Source organism: Haliotis rufescens, unplaced genomic scaffold (assembly GCF_023055435.1).
Source record: "Haliotis rufescens isolate VD_foot unplaced genomic scaffold, xgHalRufe1.0.p SCAF_91, whole genome shotgun sequence".
In the NCBI taxonomy this organism is placed as follows: Eukaryota; Metazoa; Mollusca; class Gastropoda; order Lepetellida; family Haliotidae; genus Haliotis; species Haliotis rufescens.
Window position 1 is genome coordinate 18,168 of NW_025964385.1, and position 21,643 is coordinate 39,810.

The window sequence follows — 21,643 nt, forward strand, 5'->3', positions numbered from 1 at the left end:
TTCGGCGATCAAGTCAGAATTAACCATCGGGAATGTGGAGAAACTACAGGGATAATTGCTATCATTATGAAAAGAACAGTCTTATATACTGAAAACCAGTGTCTTACTGTGACGTAGCTGGGGTATTTTACGAGTTTTTGCACTTTTGGCGATCTCAATTGCGAAACAATTTTGCGAGGGCAATAGCCATCCCCAAACACGCTCGCGTTATAACCTCTATTATCATCCAAAACTGGCTCCCACAGGAGATATCGCCTGGATGAGATCAAGCGATATCTACACTGTAGATATCGCTGCAATGAAATTACATCACAATGCTTTGCAGACCAGCGTGACGTCATAGGTTACATGACGTCACAATCAAATGACATCACTAATGGCTCTGCTACTGAAGCTGTTTGCAGTACTCTTTACACTGAAGACACTGCTTATAACTGTCTACAAACTGAAAAAGTTGGAAGAATGATGTTGGATGATAAATAAAATCTCACCCTCGTGTCTTTTGACATCAAATATATCAACACTCGTTGATAAAAGTGGCAAAAATCCTCGGCAAGCCTCGGAATTTTTCCACTTTTATCAACTCGTGTTGATATATTTGATATCAAAAGACACTCGGGTGAGATTCTCTATTTTACTGAAAATAAACAAATCTAGACAGAGGAAATACAATAATTTTATTTTCTATAGGCTGACAAATATAAAAACAATTTGATAACATGGACATGAACAATTCCTTCTTTTTCTCAACAATGAAACAATGACGATTTGCAAATAACATCATGGTCAATGTCACGTGCATATCCACAACATTCAATGTTTATCTCACGTCAAATAACGATAAATAAATAATTCGCACACCTCATACTACGTCAACGTGGTGATTTCATGAAAGTTTTTGAACTCTTTGACATTGTGAATTAAAATCAATTTAACAGCCGCAAAACCAAATATACCATTGTCCTCCTCGTGTATATATAACGATGACACAGAGAACCAACAGTTGCTGATAATGTCAGCTGACCATTGTAAAAACTAGTGTAGGTGGGATATTAGGTAACTATTTGAGCAATAAAATGCATTGCCAAATATACCCATGACGCGCACGTGTAACGTGAAACAAAACATGTATTGTCAGTCCGTCATAGCACATCATCTATTCATGTTTAGGTGACCCGGTCAAATAAATGCAAAATTGTTGTATGACATTCATGTATGCCCTTACGTACTCACACCGATAGATCCAATTACTGATATGTTGATAAATAGGTACAATTTTACGACGGTGTTTTTATTGAACATGATCAAGCCTTATTCGTATCTATCACGAGTGAAACAACAAACGACAAATTCAACTTGTTAATCTCTAAAATTAAAATTAAAATTAAAAAAAAAAAATTCTTCGAAAAAACCTTTCAGATCGGCTTAATACAAGAGCACAAAAATATTCAGTATTTAGATATATCTAGACTGTGCTTTAAGCAAAGCTGTCTTATGCTTACAGAAATGGTTCTGTTTCATATATTAAAATCCTTAAAATGAAAGTTTGAAAGAGTAAAATTTAAACATCCATGCTGTTTTAAATTATGTTCATTCTGACTTTAACTGAATTATAGCGAGTATTTAGACGCTGTTGTAACAATGACTTACGGGATGCAACTTTAGTTCATTGTAAGGTTTACGACAGAGGTGTCATCCATAAAGGAAAGAGGCCTTAACCCTTATGCTGACTTTTAAAGGGGCACTAGACTCAAGCAAATTTGCAGCCTCAGCTACTTTGACAGTGGTGCTGGTATTAAATGCAAAACCTAGAACCTGGCCTATTGTTGGCACCCGACCTCGTTGCACCGACCCTTTTAACAGTTAAACAGTAGCTTTGTCAGCATTATTCAGCGTTTAGTTCATCGTTTACTTAGAACCTTCTAGAAAGATATGTTAGATGTGTTATCTGGGATTCACCACAGCGTGAAAAGACAGGTTTCCGTTTTCCGGAATTCTTCTGGAAACCTTTGGATGCCTTTTGTTTCATAATTAATTGAACAAAATGCACTGCAAAGTGTTTGCCAATCATTTGGAAAGGCTTCTGGGCGGAATCCTGCCCCCCAGAAACCTTACGCCAATGATGAAGTATCCGGAAGAATTTGAGAGCGCAAACATGACTTTCAATGCTGTGCATTTATTGACATTAGTGTGTATGGCCGCTAAGTGACCCCGTGCTTCTTGACCAACAACATGGGACTTCATGTACCCGGAACTTGGTACCTGATGAATCTATCACTTGTCATCTATCCTAAAGTGACTATAACGCTATGTGAACTACTTAACACATTGACAAGACGAAAATTGAGGTATTTCAGTTATAATGATAAAATGTTTTGAATAACGCGTGATGTAATTATGATTTATGATATATAATTTGATCTATTATATATATTTATGATTTATGACGTATTTTGAGGAGTTCCATGACATTTGCAAACTAAGTTGTATATTTAACTTCACTCAGTAACTCATCCTTTTTTCTAGTTATGCGCACTGCAGTATATTTTACCAAAGACCTTGTTATTTCGTATCATCAGAACCGTCTTGTCATAACGGGATCCCGAATGACACTACCGTGAATTTGTTATTCAGATTAAACTTGATAGTGTATTTAATTGAGTCTTTAATGGCCTTATCAGAATTGGAAATTAATTTAATCTCACAACAGCGTTTGGATTAGATTCACGGGAGCATTAAGACCACATTGCTCTGCAAGGTACGCGTTTGGAGAATCGAACCCGGAGCTTCTGCGCGACAAGCGAACGAATTGCCCTCTAGGATAATGGAATATGTTCTTGCTGTTGGGACGGTGTTACCAATTACTGGTACATCTTTAATATAAGCAAATAATAAAATCTATGTCTCGAAAGTGAGTTTGTGTATAACACTGTAAAGATTTACATGTTGAATGTCTGTGTTGCATTTTCACCGCCTCACATCGTCAATACCTCCCGGGTTTGGTCCACTATGTTCCCCCAGTTACCGTGGTTACATACGGTTGCTTTTATAGTACTGTCGCTATTTTAACCAACGAATCAAGAAACGGACAGATTCCAGCAAGTGCTCTGGCCAATGAGCCGTCAGATTACAATATGGCTCGTGCAAAATTTGCCACAGTCCTATAACTATCACTCTGACACTGCCTTAAAATTCATTCATCGAGTAGGGCCCTTTTAACTTCGAATAGACACGAGTGACAACTGCTCCGGAATGCGGCCGTAGGCATTTGTTGATGATGGAGGCCCGTAGTATCAAACCTCTACAGACACGATGTGTCTAATGATATGGTTTATCTACTTTTGATAAACAAAATTGAAAGAAGTAACAACATAATAATAATGTTTGCTTGCGGTTATTAGCAATACCATTTACCTTTTGATAATTTAACCCAGTATTATGTCAATGGTATTAAGCGTTTTAAGAAACAGTTTCATGAATAAGTATTTTGCGATCTTGTTTTGTTGCCAAAGGTGGCGTTAGACTTAAACTATCCCCCATGGACTCATGGAGTGTTTATAAACAATTCCTGCTCAACTGATGAATGGACATAATGTTCTTTTTACAAATCAGTGTGTTTAACATTACAATTAGTGCTGACAATTGTTCTAGAAAATAGTTTCCCTCCTGTTTCATGAAAAATGTTGACTGGTTGTCTTTGATAAAAAGATTACAACTTCTTTCAAAGAAACATATGTATTGACTCAGTGACAGAAGAAATAATAGTCACCCAAGACTATTAAATGAACGGTACCTTACAATTGCCATCTGTAAACATGTACATGCTTATGAGAAAATCGGACAGAAGAGGCATGTTATAAAAGAAATGGTAATAAAAGTTATGGTAAGAATGCTTGGTTGAATCTCAAGAATAATATGCTTTTAAGTTTCTTTGTTTCTCAGCAACATTCCAGGTCTATGACAGCGGCATGTAAATAATCCTTGTTCTTATAATGATCCACACCACAAAGATAAAACGGACTGAACGATGACACCTATCAACCGTGTCGCCAAGCCTGACCGCCCCATTCATCAACTCGTCTCTTACAACCAGTAAGTGATGCTGGGGACCTCCATGGAGGTTTTCACGATGTTCGTCAAACAATATTAATTATGTAATGATAATAAATATAAGTGTAATACAACTACATAAGGAATGATGATCATGGATATCACAGATTACAACGAGGTAAGCAAAAAATACACATACGATATTAATGATAGGCAAATATCTCATCAATGACACAACACGAGCTGAGATGACCACATGTGTCTCACATGAACAGCTTCTGTATCTGCCAGTCATACATTCTATAAGGGGTTGACATTCAGGCAATAAATTCCAATAAATTTTCACAAAAAATGCGCTTTCAAACTTTCTCCTTTTCTTCCAGGGCGCGTGTTGTATAAACCCGCTCACTGTCCTGTTATTGTATTTATACAAGTGCACTAGCCATCATCGACCTCAACCTTGGCAATGAGACATAAGTACAACTTACAAACCAAATATTAGGAGGCGCAATGGCACACTTCTAGATATGAAGGGACGAGGTGAGAAAAGGTAACTACTTGACTGAACTAAAATAAACAATTTAAAATTTGTTTGTTGAATGATTTCTGTGAAATTTATGTGTTCAAATGACTGACAACTAGCGTTCAGGCTTTGAAAATGTTTGCCTCAAAACATCGTGAACTAAAGAGTAATATCGTGAACGACAGAGAAAGGTTTGAATCAAAGAAAAATGACGCTTTTTTACGCTCAAACTGCAAACGTACTACATATAAGAACAAGTCCGTGGTTCTGGTGTAGACACAGAGCAAAAAAACACCTCCGGTCAAGGACTTTTTTATGGGGAAACATGTGAAAGACCTTTTGAAATCTTCAAAAGCGACCTGTTTCAGTTTCCCCCTTCATTCTGTTAAAAGTTAAAACCATGAACAATTTTATTTTCAAATATATGTATGTCCAGAACACAAATTTCAAGCAGACAGAAAATGTCCCTTTTTCATACCTCGTCCCTTGGTATTTGGCACTACTTACTTTCAAGGTCATTGGGATTGCTGAGATCCGGAAGTTTTCTTATAAATCAAGGTACTACTGATGACCTCCATCCCGCTACGCCGCCAAAATGATACCAACAAGGGATAACACTCATGTTATACATTCGAGCAAACATTTAATCATTCTCCACGTCACCAAACGTCATCATCTCGTCACCAATGTGTGATGACAATATCGACAGTTGATGCGAACCACCATAAAAACAGTGTCAGTCATTAACAATAACATACATAACATCATGTGTGACAGATTCTAGTGATGTTTACAAACACATTCGTCTCTTTTCTTCTTCTTACTACAAAGATACTCCAGTTGAGACATTCTTCCATGTTATACGCTGACAATGACCCTCCTGCATGGCAACATTAAGACATTTTACAATGGCAAAAACAGAGGTGGCGGTTTCATCACGTTGATATGGATGAAACACATGGGAATTCTAGGTTGCCAATGTCAAGGACAGTTATTAAACATTGGTAACTGAGGCATTGTCTCTTAAGCATGCGCATTTGGACGAGCAGCCCCTTGAGTCCTTTACCAGATCGGCTATAGTAACTGGTGTTCACGCTTAAGTTGCATGGAACCTTTTCGGTTCGAGTACCACTTTCCAGGCAGCCACAAGGCCACGACCACAGAACTAGCAGCAGTAATGTAAATACATGACATCATCGGTGACGGTTAACATTTCGACGACATGTCTTGGTCAGGCGCCATTTGGCTTCTACTCGAGTCAAACATTTTTTTGTGGCTGAAACCCATTGTCGCAGGTTGATCAGTCCACGGGTGGACTCCTTTATCTATTAATACCGTAATGTTAAACATAGGCCTATTTGCATTACCGACAGTCACAATTTCTCACAACTAAATCTTGCAATTCTGCCCGTACTAAGTCATGGTTTTCGTCAAAGAGCCACACACTCAGTGGAGATGTTTCAACGGCACGGCATTTACCTTTCCTAGATTTTCCTCCACGTGACCGTTTGTTCCGGTTCCGGTTCCGGTTCCGGCCTCTCCGCCGCCGGTTCCGGTTGCGACGCATTCTGGAACATCTACCGATACACCTTGAGGCATCGTATCCGCCAGGGGTTACAATGGCATCGTCTAGTTCCATATCACTAAATTCTACATACGTGGACATTCTACAGCATCTGCTGCTTGTGACTGTTCCATTCCTATATGTGAGATCGGAAGGGTTACACGACAGAGACCGCTTCCGTCGATCAAAACTCTTATATCGCTGCTCTATTATCATGAAAGGAAGTCTTTGAGTGGACACTGTAGGGGGGTAGTTTCTTGCCGTACCACAACCGCGTTTTCGACCCATTGCTTTTGGCTTCCTGCCATGCTTACCTCCCTTTTTACCCTTACTCCTTCTCTTCTTATTTCTCTTGCACTTTTTCTTCGACATCTGAGGAAGCATAAGTCTTGTTTTCCGATTACAGCGTTTACACTCAACCCGCAATATGATAGTACTGTTTTGGCTCATTTCTAGATTTCGAACAAGTGAAATTGGTAAACTGATTCGAAACCAGTTCGTGCCTTGTATCCTTGTTCGAAGTTCCGCGATGACTTTATCGTCTTTGGAACTATTGTTGTACACACTGATTCGAATCATTTTCCCTTTTCTCTTCCTCCTCGCTTGTCTCTTTTTCTCCCTCTGCCAGACATGGATCCACAAGTTGACCCGAGTCACTACGGAGGCTTGATCTTCGCCAGATTTGTTTATGGTAAATTTCAGGAGGTTTTTGCCTGGAAAATATTAAGAAATTCGATACTTTTATTTCATAAAATTAAATGAAGATTAAGATGTAGCTAAGGTACATGCGTATACCCAGAAGGAGCTGCATAAAGGATAAAGATGAAGGTACAGATACGGATACATGATGAAGGTACAGATACATGATGAAGGTACAGATACAGATAAATGATGAAGGTACAGATACAGATACACAATGAAGATACAGATACATGATGAAGGTACACATACATAATGAAGGTACAGATACATGATGAAGGTACAGTTACAGATACATGATGAAGTACATATACAGATACATGATGAAGGTACAGATACATGATGAAGGTACAGATACATAATGAGGGTACAGGTACATGATGAAGGTACAGTTACAGATACATGATGAAGTACATATACAGATACATGATGAAGGTACAGATACATAATGAAGATACAGATACATGATAAAGGTACAGATACATGATAAAGGTACAGACACGTGATGAAGGTACAGATACATGGTGAAGGTACAGATACAGATACATGATGAAGGTACAGATACATGGTTAGGATAAGGATACATGATGATGGTAGAGATAGATGATGAAGGTACAGATACAGATACATGATGAAGGTACAGATACAGATACATGATGAAGGTACAGATACATGGTTAGGATAAGGATACATGATGATGGTAGAGATAGATTATGAAGGTACAGATACATGATAAAGGTACAGATACATGATGAATGTACAGATACATAATGAAGATAAGGATACATGATGAAAGTACAGATACATGATGAAGATACAGATACATGGTGAAGGTACAAATACAGATACACGATGAAGATACAGATACAGATACATGATGAAGGAACAAACACGGATACGTGATGAAGGTACAGATACATGATGAAGGTACAGATACACGATAAAGATACAGATACAGATACATGATGAAGGTACAGATACATAATGAAGTTACAGATACATGATGAAGGTACATATACAGATACATGATGAAGATACGGATACATGATGAAGGTACAGATACATAATGAAGGTACATATACAGATACATGATGAAGATACGGATACATGATGAAGGTACATATACAGATACATGATGAAGATACAGATACATGATGAAGGTACAGATACATAATGAAGGTACAGATACAAATACATGATGAAGATATGGATACATGATGAAGATCCAGATACAGATACATGATGAAGGTACAAATACAGATACATAATGAAGGTACAGATACATAATGAAGTTACAGATACATGATGAAGGTACATATACAGATACATGATGAAGATACGGATACATGATGAAGGTACAGATACATAATGAAGGTACATATACAGATACATGATGAAGATACGGATACATGATGAAGGTACATATACAGATACATGATGAAGATACGGATACATGATGAAGGTACAGATACATAATGAAGGTACAGATACAAATACATGATGAAGATATGGATACATGATGAAGATCCAGATACAGATACATGATGAAGGTACAAATACAGATACATAATGAAGGTACAGGTACATAATGAAGGTACAGATAGAGATACACGATGAAGATACAGATCCAGATACATGACGAAGGTACAAACACAGATACATGATGAAAATTCGGATACATGATGAAGGTACAGATATATGATGAAGATACAGATACATGATGAAGGTACAGATACATAATGAAGGTACAGATACATGATTAAGGTACAGCTACAGATACATGATGAAGGTACAGATACATAATGAAGGTACAGATACATGATTAAGGTACAGCTACATATACATGATGAAGGTACAGATACAGATACATGATGAAGGTACAGATACATAATGAAGGTACATATACAGATACATAATGAAGGAACAGGTACATAATGAAGGTACAGATACATAATGAAGGTACAGGTACACAATGAAGGTACAGATAGAGATACACGATGAAGGTACAGATACAGACACATGATGAAAATATAGATACATGATGAAGCTACAAATTCAGATACATGATGAAGGTACAGATACATGATGAAGATACAGATACATGATGAAGGTACAGATACAGATACATGATGAAGCTACAAATTCAGATACATAATGAAGGTACAGATACATGATGAAGATACGGATACATGATGAAGGTACAGATACAGATACATAATGAAGATACGGATACATGATGAAGGCACAGATACATGATGAAGATACAGATACAGATACATGATGAAGATCCAGATACAGTATGAAGGTAAAAATACCGATACATAATGAAGGTAGAGGTACATAATGAAGGTACAGATAGAGATACATGATGAAGGTACAGAAACATGATGAAGATACAGATACGTGATGAAGGTACATATACACGATGAAGGTACAGATACGGATATATGATAAAGGTACAGATACAGATACATGATGAAGGTACAGATACATGATGAAGATACAGATACATGATGAAGGTACAGGTACACGATGAAGGCACAGATACAGATACATGATGAAGATATAGATAAATGATGAAGGTACAGATACACGATAAAGATACAGATACAGATACATGATGAAGGTACAGATACAAATACATAATGAAGAAACAGATACATGAGGAAGGTACAGATACATGATGAAGGTACAGGTACATTATGAAGGCAAAGATACAGATACATGATGAAGATATAGATAAATGATGAAGATATAGATAAATGATGAAGGTACAGATAAAGATAGATAATGAAGACACAGATAAAGATACATGATGAAGGTACAGATACATGATGAAGGTGCAGATACATGATGAAGGGACAGATACAGATACTTGATGAAGGTGCAGATACATGATGAAGACACAGATAAAGATACATGATAAGGTACAGATACATGATGAAGGTACAGATACAGATACACAATGAAGGTACAGATACAGATACATGATGAATGTACAAATACATAATGAAGGTACAAATATAGATACATGATGAAGAAACAGACACATGATGAAAAGACAGATACGTGATGAAGGTACAGATACACGATAAAGGTATAGATACGGATACATGATGAATGTACAGATACAGATACATAATGAAGATACAGATACATGATGAAGGTACAGATACATTATGAAGGTACAGATACGGATATATGATGGAGGTAGAGATACAGATACATGATGAAGGTACAGATACAGATACATAATGAAGATACAGATACATGATGGAGGTATAGATACATGATGAAGGTACAGATACAGATACAAAATGAAGGTACAGATACATGATGAAGGTACAGATACGGATATATGATGAAGGTACAGATACAGATACACAATGAAGGTGCAGCTACAGATACATGATGAAAGTACAGATAAAGATACACGATGAAGGTACAGATATAGATACACGCTGAGTGAGTGAGTGAGTATGGTTTTACGCCGCTTTTAGCAATATTCCAGCAATATCACGACGGTGAATACCAGAAATGGGCTTCCGCATTGTACCCATGTTTGGAACACGGGTCTTCGGTGTGACGAGCGAACTCTTTTACCACTAGGCTACCCGACCGCCCCAGTTACACAATGAGTGTGAGTGAGTGAGTATGGTTTTACGCCGCTTTTAGCAATATTCCAGCAATATCACGGCGGGGGACACCAGAAATAGGCTTCACACATTGTACTCATGTCGGCAATCGAACCCGGGTTTTCGGCGTGACGAGCGAACGCTTTAACCACTAGGCTACCCGACCGCCCCAATTTACACAATGAAGGTACAGAAACATGATAAAGGTACAGATGCGGATACATGATGAAGGTACAGATACATGATGAAGGTACAGATGCAGATATATCATGACGGTACAGATACACGATAAGGGAACAGATACACGATGAAGGTACAGATACATGATGAAGGTACAGATACATGATGGAGATACAGACACATGATGTGGGTACAAATAAAGATACATGATAAAGGTACAGATACATGTTGAAGGCACAGATACACATACATGATGAAGGTACAGATACAGATACATGATGAAGGTACAGATACACGATGAAGGTACAGATACACATACATGATGAAGGTACAGATACAGATACATGATGAAGGTACAGATACACGATGAAGGCACAGATACACATACATGATGAAGGTACAGATACAGATACATGATGAAGGTACAGATACACGATGAAGGTACAGATACATAATGAAGATACAGATGCAGGTATTGGATGGAAGTACTAACTGCTGACGTCTGTTTATAAAGAGATAAGAATTCCATATTGCGAAATATATCCATCCTGATATTCATATAAGCATCACACGTTCAGACCCGAAAGAAGTAAGGATATTGGTGGAATGTAGGAAATGATTTGTGTATTGGTCTTTGTTTACTCAACATAAAATTCACAAATACTGAAACAGTTACAATACTCATCGGGCATGTTGACTAATTCATGACACATAACTCCGCGTATGCAACGATTCTGCCAGAGGTTGAGGTGTTTTCTCAGCGGGCAGTGTAACCACGCCAATCAGGAAACAGAAACATGACCGGCCATTCCTGATCGATGTGCCCGATACCGTATAACTTGGACGAGTCTCGTCAGAAGGATTATGTAGGATTTATGGGAAGACTATGTATAGAACTGACTCAGTTATCCAAGTTTCTCTTCAAGGAGGATTGTTACGTGCCATAACCATTGAGGCACTCCATCATATCAAATATTACATATCACTAAATGGGATTTAACGCTGGGCTGAGCGATTTTGTGATGATATAATTGATGTTTTTGGTTTATGGGGCAAATAGCATAAGGCACTCGGGGGACAGAACGGTATTAATAACAGCGAATTAGATGACTATTTGTTAGCATTCCAACAGCCACTCTTCTCCAGTAAGGTAGGTTTCTTATAATACTGTACATTATTTGTCACGAAATAAAGCGACCCCGTCAATCCAACCACATCGCTCCAAGTGAAATCGTCCGGATTACCACATATCCGGATTAACGAATCGTGGTCGGTAACACTGTCTCTTTAATTTTATAGATATTACAGTAATCACCCAAAGTGCAGGGTTTCCGGATTAACGAGGGTTCGGATTAACGAGTGTCCGTATTAACGGGGGTATGGAATAACGGGGGTTCGGAATAACGGGGGTTTCACTGGGATATATCACTCGGAAGATCGGATTTCCGGATGGGGTTCGCTTTAATGAGTAACCAATCTATCTAGGTATATTCATCGATACGCTATTGCACTATTCACTATAGCATAACATCTAAGACGTACCATGCACTCTTTGAGTTAGGTAGCTGGAAATACCATATGACGAACTCGGTGATGCAATGGCACTGTCATTATCAATGTTTGCCAGCGGGGGTATTAAGCACCACGGGTTGGCTACACATGCAGACAGAACAAACACGTCTCGTCGGCGTATTAATAGATTGTATGTAATACGGTTCAATGGCTAATTTATCAGCTGATTTGCCTTAATCGCGTTTGAAAAACTGTTTATAAGAAACTACCGCCGCCACACACCACGTATCATGCGAATGTTACACATTTAACGAACACAATCATAGAACGTCGATGTTTAATGACGCTTATGATAAGGTGACGAGGTGGTCTAGTGATTAAAGCGTTCGCTCGTGTCGCCGAAGGCGCGGGTTCGATGTCCATATGGGTACAATATGTGAGACCCATTTCTGGTGTCTCACGCTTGACATAGCTGGTACATTGCTAGAAGCGGCCTAAAGTCACACTCACTCCCTCACTAACTGCAAGAAGGTTGTTATGACGATGGTCATCATCAAGATGATGATTATGATGATGGGTACAATGTGTGAAGCCCATGTCTGGTGTCTACCGCCGTAATATTGTAGGAATATTGCTAGAAGCGGCGTAAAATCATACTCACTCACTCACTCACTTATGCTAACTGCAAGGACGTAGTGAACAACGATGATAATCATCAAAATGATGATGATGATGATGATGATGATGATGAATGATGATGATGATGATGATGATGATGACGACGACGAAGAAGAAGAAGACAACAAAAAGCTTACCCAGTTCACCCGGCGAGTGGGAAATTACAAATTGGGTATGCGATGTAACCTTGCCCTCATTAGCGTTATCCGGTTCTGGGTCTGTTTGAACGACTCGGACCCCCGATGTGTTCCCTCTGTATTTAGCAATCTCTCGCTGGATCTTGTCCTTCAAAACTTTCAGATAAAACTTGTCCTGTAATGACGTGTTTCGTGGCACTCCGTTGACTAAACCGGGAGGTAAGGCGACATTGGCAGAAATTTCTTGATACAAGAAAGCTCCCACGAGCCAAACCAGTGATACCCAAATAGTCTGGACACGTAACATTGCCGCTGGGGCGAGGGAGGTACAACGTGGGCCCACAAGGACTAAATCACCTTCGACACGAACTGAAAACAAAAGCGACAATTAGTTCAAATGAACATGGATTACGATACAGGGGTAAAGCTGGCCGCGTCTTAAAACACAGTACAACAATCAAGAAGCAGTACGATAGTCAAGCGGAAAGAGCGACCGAGAGTCACCCTTGAAAGGCCGGATTCGGTTCCCTTCCTGTGTGCACTCCTTTTTTCCGACGCCAGCTCGTCGTCATATTTATTGGAATACAGCTTGAAGTGGAGTACAACACGATAGATATGTTATATTTACATTCACCTTTACCTAACCAGACAGGCACACAGTCAATGAAAGAAACATATTTTATTGCAGAGCTTGAATTGCAAGAAGGTCCGGTTATCATTCGTATTGGAGATTGAACTGGTTTTTCCGCCGTACAAAATATCCATTTGCGCCATGCAAACTGGGACAATGTCGACGTATGACGCCAAGTGCATACATGAAACAATACTCTGTAAACGAAGTCTGTGTCTCTCGACAAATGGCACAAACAAGAACTCTCATGCATCACCCCGAAACGTGCATACCAGTAGAAATCAGTTCAATCTAGTTATGATTGGACGTTCATTATAATCGACAACGTACCAAGGGATCGATATGATTCCCCCTCCCTCTTATACTGTACGTAAAGTCGATAAATATAAAATATCAATGAAAGAAATATGACAAACTTCCACCGACTGTGGTATAACGAACACAGAAAAATATTCAGACTTGTTACATATTACTAACCTCAATAGGATTTAACTTCAGCCACATGATTTATCTTATTTCAGCAACATTTCCACATCTTTGATTTGTAACTTGTATCATGAACCTTAAGTCACGATACAGCAGATAACAATATAAATAAATATGCTTACAGTCCAAAATGTACATCCCACATGACACTAGTATTTTATCCAATGTTCGTGTAACCACGTAGATTGTCCTTCATTTAGAGCTAACGCTAATCAAACACAACTGAGAGTCGAATGCTTAGTCCCACCTTGAAACCATCCAGTTATCAATATCGACGTATTCTCCCCGCCGTTGTCGATGCAGTCAGTGGAGTTCCCGTTGTTACTGTTGATTATGTAGTGTCAAAAGATAGAACAGATACCGCCCACACCGCGGGGCGAGATTGGTTGTAGCAAAAAGGCAATGAAGCATCCTCATCTCAAACAGTTGATAACGGAGAAGATGCACCCACACTTAGAGTTTAACAATACCCTCCCACCTAACTACTAAAGTGGTTGTTTATTATAATTAGTGAGTGAGTGCGTGTTTTTTTTTGTTTAAAGCGCTTTGAACAGTATTCAAGTTGTATGACGGGGCCAGTTTTAAATGTGGGAGGACAGTGGGAAATGATGAAGGTTTAAGACATTTTCCACTTTATCGACCTACAGACACGGGCGTGGTTACAGAACTTACGTTACATCGGTTCTTGTCTTTCTACCAGTTCACGTTAAACACTATTCTTGCTCTTTTACACTATAAGAATCAAAAGCAAAACTGGTTTATCAGCTAACGTTGTTGCCACAGCGACATCCTGTGATCGTCCTCGGTGATCTTTCAAATGAATACCCAAGTTGGAAGATTATGAGTGAGATAGAGTTTTAACGCCGCTGTGTTCTGTTATATTTTACTACAGTAACTTTATTCTGTTATATTTTACTACAGTAACTTTATTTCAGCTCAATATGGAGGAAAGCCTGAAGTGATGCAGGTCTTGGACGTTTCCACTTTAGTCTGTTTGTTTGTTTGTTTGTTGTTTAACCCAACATTGAGCAATATTCCAGGTATATGACGGCGGTCTGTAAATAATCGAGTCTGGACTAGACAATCCGGCGATTCATATCATGAGCATCGATCCACGCAATTGGGAACGATGACATGTATCAACCAAGTCAGCGAGCCTGACCACCTGATCCCGTTAGTCGCCTTTTACGACAAGCATAGTCGCCTTTTACAGTAAGCATGGGTTGCTGAAGACCTATTCTACCCCGGATCTTCGCGAGTTATGGTTGATCCTATATATAAACACTGCGTCTCCGTTCAACAATCCTCAACATTCTCCTCTTTGCTTTCACCACGCACCCACGCACCCGCCCAACCACCGACCGATGCTTGTATTATTCCAACTGATTTATCATCGACTGCATCTTCCTCTACGTGACGCTGTGCGCTATGTGTGGATATGTCGGCCAACTCTACCTGCTAAACTTTATGATGTTTAAAGATGACGTCATAGGGCGGGTCATCCTGAAGCCAGTAAGATTTAAGGTCCACTAATGGACATGTTTCCTGCTTGACCATGATGATTAGGTCTATATTGTATTTATCCACCGAGTGTTGGAATCCCCCCCACCCCCGTGACCCCCTGGTACCCAGTAGCCTATGATGATGGTAAGAGGTGACGAAATTACTCGTTGGCTCGGTGACGTGGTTGATCACGTGTCATCTTTGCACACAATGGATTATCTGCCCTTGATTAGAAAATTTACAAACCGCCGTCATATACATGTAGCTGGGATACTGCCGAGTGCGGCGTTAAACGACAAACAAACATAGGTGTCATTAGCCTTGTGCAATACTTGATGTAATATATTGGCAACTATGCAAGTAAATAATGCAAAAATATTCTAAAAATAATCCCTAAAAAATCAAACAGTGAATTTATTTGGAATACATTTTTAGAAGTTTGCTGTTTCAATCAATTGCAAACTAAATGTATTTTTAAGAACGTTGAATTATCCTCAGTGTTAAAAACTTGTGAATTCAATTTTTTTAATTACCAAGAGAGCTGATATTAACTTCAGAAAGCTTCTTATTGCATTATTATATTGTTTGGGGCTTGCTTTATACAGGTAGAATTATAGTGACACAAGTGACGTTCAGAGAGAGTGATGTCCCAAGTACAGTAAACTACGGTTATAACGAACACGCTAATAACGAACTGACGGATATAACGAACTTATTTTTTGGTCCCGACTATTTGCTGCAGTTATGCTGTATATATGCTTATGACGAACTTCGGTTATAACGTACTAAAATTAGTAGTCCCTTTGAGTTCGTTATAACCGTACTTTACTGTACTTGGATATTGGGGTGAATTCTTTGTATCGTAGTATGACTGTGCGGTAACCCAATGTCGCTGAAAAGCTAAAAAAAAAGCAAAGTCAGAGGCGTTTTCTTCTATGGCCCTGATAAACAAGGATCATAATTGGAGCAAACTGTGATCAGCGGATTCTTACAGGGCTAAGGGACGCAACTCTGAAGGGAGAATTATTGGAATCTGGACTGCTTCCTCCAGGTTTTACAGAACAGGTCTACCATTCATGTGATAGAGGAAAAAATGACTTAACAAGAAAATCAATATATCGTTTGTCTGTACGCCTATCGACATCGCAATTTAAGCGATATGACCAGGTGCCATACATTGAAACACACGAAAATCGATATTAAACATTGATTTATTATACTGCAAATATTCCGATTCAAGAAAGAAACTAATTCGGGTCACGTTATTGCGCGCAGTTTATGGATATATTTCCATATAAATGACTTGAAGTCATTGACCCGAGTCAGGCGGTGGAACTAGTGCACACAAGTACAGAAAGGTCCCGCCCGCCTTACCCTACTGATGCTGCTGTTCCCACTAGCAATATACTTATAAGCGATAAAATATATTCTATTCATCTAAAGCTGAGTCCAGGGGAGATGTTCATCTGGATAGTAGTAACTAGATGACCAGACCTGTCTGAGATGTGTTCAAGTTCCACTGTTTTCTATAACACGTAGACGTGTGTTAGCATCCTTAAATAATGTATCATTAATCACAAAGATGCGAGTCAGTAAATATACGAAGATATTACATAAAGTGCCTGGAACTACTGCCGATATTATGTTCGGTTTCCGATGCGACGGTACGGCTGTCTGGTCTTTGGCGACGTGGCCGGTCTACAGCTCCACGATTGTAATGAAGTCAGGGATATTTGAGGCTTGCCGATCCAAGGATCCACAGCCATAACCAACTCTGTGAATCAAAGGTCTTCACGCTGAGGTGGAGATTAACCGATCGGCAGTGCAGCTATTACCGACCCTCTTTATTATGGTATGGCTGGTAATGCAAAAGTAATTTCACTCAGTCCGTATTGCCTCTTATAGACGACTTTTTTGTGTTATTATTCACTGGGACGCTGCACGGCCACCACACGTTGGGGCTCTACGAGACACAGCACTGCCAATACACACCCTTCCTCAAGAAGACAATGCACTTCCAAAAGTGTGGCCCCAAAAAGGCATCTCACTTCCCAAACACACCGGGCCCTTAAAAGATACTGCACATCCTAAATACACCAAGTTCCAAAAGACCTTTCATGTACAGCTGAAGCTACTCTTAGATGAGATTTCTTATGCAAATTGACAGGGTTTCGTCGTATTTATTCAAATACACGCCGGGCCTCTGATAGATTCGTGGTCCGAAGCAAATTAGGAAAACAGAGACCGGGCCTCTAACACACGTCGGGACTCTAATGACTGGGGACGTCAATTAAAGCAAAAACGGTACATATAAACATGGCTGGATTTTGAAAAGCAACATGTTGAAGCAGGTGAAGAAAACATCGAAGAATGTATGGACTTGTTCGTAGTTCTAGATTAGCCGTGTACGGTATCAGTGAGTGAGTGAGTGAGTGGGTGGGTGGGTGGCTGAGTGAGTGAGTGAGTGAGTGAGTGGGTGAGTGGGTGGGTGGGTGGGTGAGTGAGTGAGTGAGTGAGTGGATGGGTGGCTGAGTGAGTGAGTGAGTGAGTGAGTGAGTGAGTGAGTGAGTGAGTGAGTGGGTGGGTGGATGAGTGAGTGAGTGAGTGAGTGAGTGAGTGAGTGAGTGAGTGAGTGAGTGAGTGAGTGAGTGGGTGGGTGGATGAGTGAGTGAGTGAGTGAGTGAGTGAGATTGAGTGAGTGGGTGGGTGGGTGGGTGGGTGGCTGAGTGAGTGCGTGAGTAAGTGGGTGGGTGGCTGAGTGAGTGAGTGAGTGAGTGAGTGAGTGGGTGAGTGAGTGCGTGAGTAAGTGGGTGGGTGGCTGAGTGAGTGAGTGAGTGAGTAATGAGTGAGTGAGTGCGTGAGTGAGTGAGTGAGTGAGTGAGTGAGTGAGTGAGTGAGAGAGAGTTTAACACTAAATTTGAAAAGTATGTCTGTTGACGTCACTTAACAGGTAATCAAGTCAGCAGTTCCAGAGGTAAAACCTATATAAAAAATTAATTGGAAAATGTAATACCTAGTCGGGTTATTTTGTGAAATCATGCATGAATCAACTTAAAACAACGTCAATAACATCAGGTTGTACGAAACTCCTTTCAGTCAAACCTTCACTCATATCTTAGGGGTTGTTAAGCACTTTTCGTATCTACCCGTTGGGTTCTCCTGCTGGATCGGGTCAATCACAGAGAATCCCACATTTATACCTTTATTGTTGCGTTGACAGGTGGAGATTTCCACACCTTGATATACCAAACAGGAACCAATTACAACAGCGGCAAGACTGTTTCTGGGTGCCTTATCAAACGTCATCTAGTTCACCGTTTGACATTCTAAAACCAATTGACTTGAACAGATGACAGATGAATTTCCTCTTCAATAAACATTCGATACTCGTCGGCAAATACACGCCATATAACTGGCTATAACGACGGAGTGACGTCTTCGACTGTAATCCGACTGTTTGTGAACTCCGTGCAGGGTTCCTGGGCACTCTCATTACACTGTGGTGAAGTTTGCACATTTTTAAATATTAACTCAACCCCCCGGGTTATTTCAACCCTCAATGATTCCAGGCCAACAATAGATACATAATACGGGTGACGCTTGCGTGAATATTAATATTAATATTAATATGAAGGCTGGTGCTATTTTTGACGTCATTTATCTGCACCGGGTGAGCCCGAACTGGCTAATAATCATCAAAAAACAAACTATTGTTTTTTTTTGACAGAACAATTTGAAACCTCACGTGTCTTTTTTTTCAAGATTTTTTTCAAACGGAAACGCATGATTGTGTTAATGTTTTATGGACGTAAGCACGTTCGAATCACAAAGCTTAAGGGGGCGGTTGGGTAGCCTAGTGGTTAAAGCGTTCGCTCGTCACGCCGAAGACCCGGGTTCGATTCCCGACATGGGTACAATGTGTGAAGCCCATTTCTGGCGTCCCCCGCCGTGATATTGCTGGAATATTGCTAAAAGCGGCGTAAAACCATACTCACTCACTCACTCACGCACAAAGCTTAACTTTAGTGATGCGACAAGCCATACCCCCTGAACGCCGACTGTCGAACTAGAAAGGATGGTACATAGAGATACTCTGAAATAAGCTGTAAGGTTGATCTGGATACAGAGCTACGTTTTTTATTTAAATATAATAAACTTTTATGAGATATACACGGAATTAATGCGTATAGGAGAGAAATACCCTGATGATCTCCCTTGAATATTACGTTTTAGCGTGGGGTACCGACGTTCTCAGAATGGATTGACACACTGCAGGGCCCACGTGCACAAAGCGATCTTAGCGCTAAGATGATCCCATACTTTAACATAGGCTTACAATAGTCGTAGCGCTTTGTGCAAGTGGGGCCCGGAACAATCTCCTCCTCGCCATCATTAAAATATATAAATTTATATAAGGTAAGATTTGTTAAAAAGATGCGCGTACCGACACCTAATGACAGATAATGGTATCATAACGAGCATCTTTTAATGAATTCAAATGAGAGTTCGATGGCGTATGAATATTCATAAAGTTAGGGGCCGATTGCATAAGTATGTGAGTAAGTGAGTGAGTGAGTTTGGTTTAACGTTGCTTTTAACTGTATTCCAGTTATATCGCGGCGTGTCAGCTTAATGTGGGAGGAAAGCCCGAAGTGATGCAGGTTTCAGACGTTTACCATTTTGGTGAAACTCACGAGCACGGGCATGGTGCTAACAATCCGAGGAACATTATCGGGATTCGAACCCACAATCATAGGTTTCTGGAGTGCTCAAGGGGACGCAACTACGTTACTCGTGACCCCCTGGTCGTTTATCACTTAATTGAAAGCAGCGAATACGGATAGGGTGCGAACAGACCAACAAACATAATCATGGCGAATGGTATTCGAACCCACAACATAGATTCCAGACGCGCTTAAGAAAACAATTCTGCACAGAAACCCAACGGCCTCTTTGACGTCAGGATCACCCACGCTGTATGAACGTCCCTGTATTCGTCTTTGAATAAAGAATCGTGAAACGTGTTTGAACGTCAAAATATATGGCGTAGGAACGTCAGTTTCGCAGTCAAGTGACGGACCATTTTTTGCCGAATAGAAAAGGCGTATCTCGTATGAATGGATATTAAAACGTAAGGCATAAATATATCTTTCAACTGTGTAACACAAACAGGGAAGATTTCAAATGTTGTACCAGATATTCTCAAGGCGGAAATTCCAAACACGAAAGACGTCGTTCTTTTTGTCAGTTTATTGAACAGCCAAACTTGGCGTTGGCGTCAAAACACCCTAACAACGCGTTTAACTACGGCTGAATCACCGCGACAGAAAAGCGGTGATGACATATTTAAAGATAAACCCAATACACCGCTGCACAACCGGATATCCAACTGTCTTAGATTAGCATCAACGTGACTTTACTCCATCTAGAGAGCAATTGTATTGACCAAGCTCTGTTGAGATCAATCAGGAAAAGAGCTATTACAGGTGACCAGGGCTTGGCGATAAAGCACTTAATCACCTTTCTAAAGGTTTCGTTCAGGTGACGAATTTCTGAGGTGATCACTGATCTCCAAGTTTGCTGTTACATGAGTTTTATTCGTAAAACACATTTGCACAAAACTCATCTGATCTCCAGGGAAACGTGACGAATAGGAAACCTGATAACGCGGGTGGTGTTATATTATTTCCATAGCTGGAGAGTTATGATAAAGGGATTTGATTGAGTGGACTGAGTGATGTCGAACAGATGACGTCTGATCATGAGAACACATAGTGCAAAACCTGTATTAACCAAAAATACGAACTTTGTGTCAATCGATAAAACATGTATCAATGGACAGAGTACGTTTTATACCTTTACAGTAAACTACGGTTATAACGAACACGCTTATAACGAACTGACGGATATAACGTACTTACTTTTTGGTCACGACTACTTGCTGTAGTTATGCTCTATATGAACTTACAACGAACTACGGTTATAACGAACTAAAATTAGTAGTCCCTTTGAGTTCGTTATAAACGTAGTTTACTGTAGTTCTAT

The 21,643-nt window shown here is 39.8% G+C and overlaps 1 protein-coding gene across 5 annotated transcripts in view; it reads right to left on the minus strand.

The window, feature by feature from the left end:
- Positions 1-1,527: 1,527 nt before the first annotated feature.
- Positions 1,528-21,643, minus strand: part of LOC124151969 (inhibin beta A chain-like) — a 60,346-nt gene continuing 40,230 nt past the window's right edge. For 3 of the 5 annotated variants that reach the window (XM_046524680.2, XM_046524682.2, XM_048391583.1), the window contains 2 exons: positions 12,979-13,347; positions 1,528-6,850 (listed from right to left, as the gene is read on the minus strand). In XM_046524680.2, coding sequence (XP_046380636.1) covers positions 5,937-6,850; positions 12,979-13,347 — 1,283 coding nt within the window. In that variant the 3' untranslated portion in view covers positions 1,528-5,936. Of the gene's footprint in view, positions 6,851-12,978; positions 13,348-14,217; positions 14,591-21,643 lie in introns of those variants that run through there. The other 2 variants (XM_048391582.1, XM_046524681.2) reach the window with 2 other exon arrangements.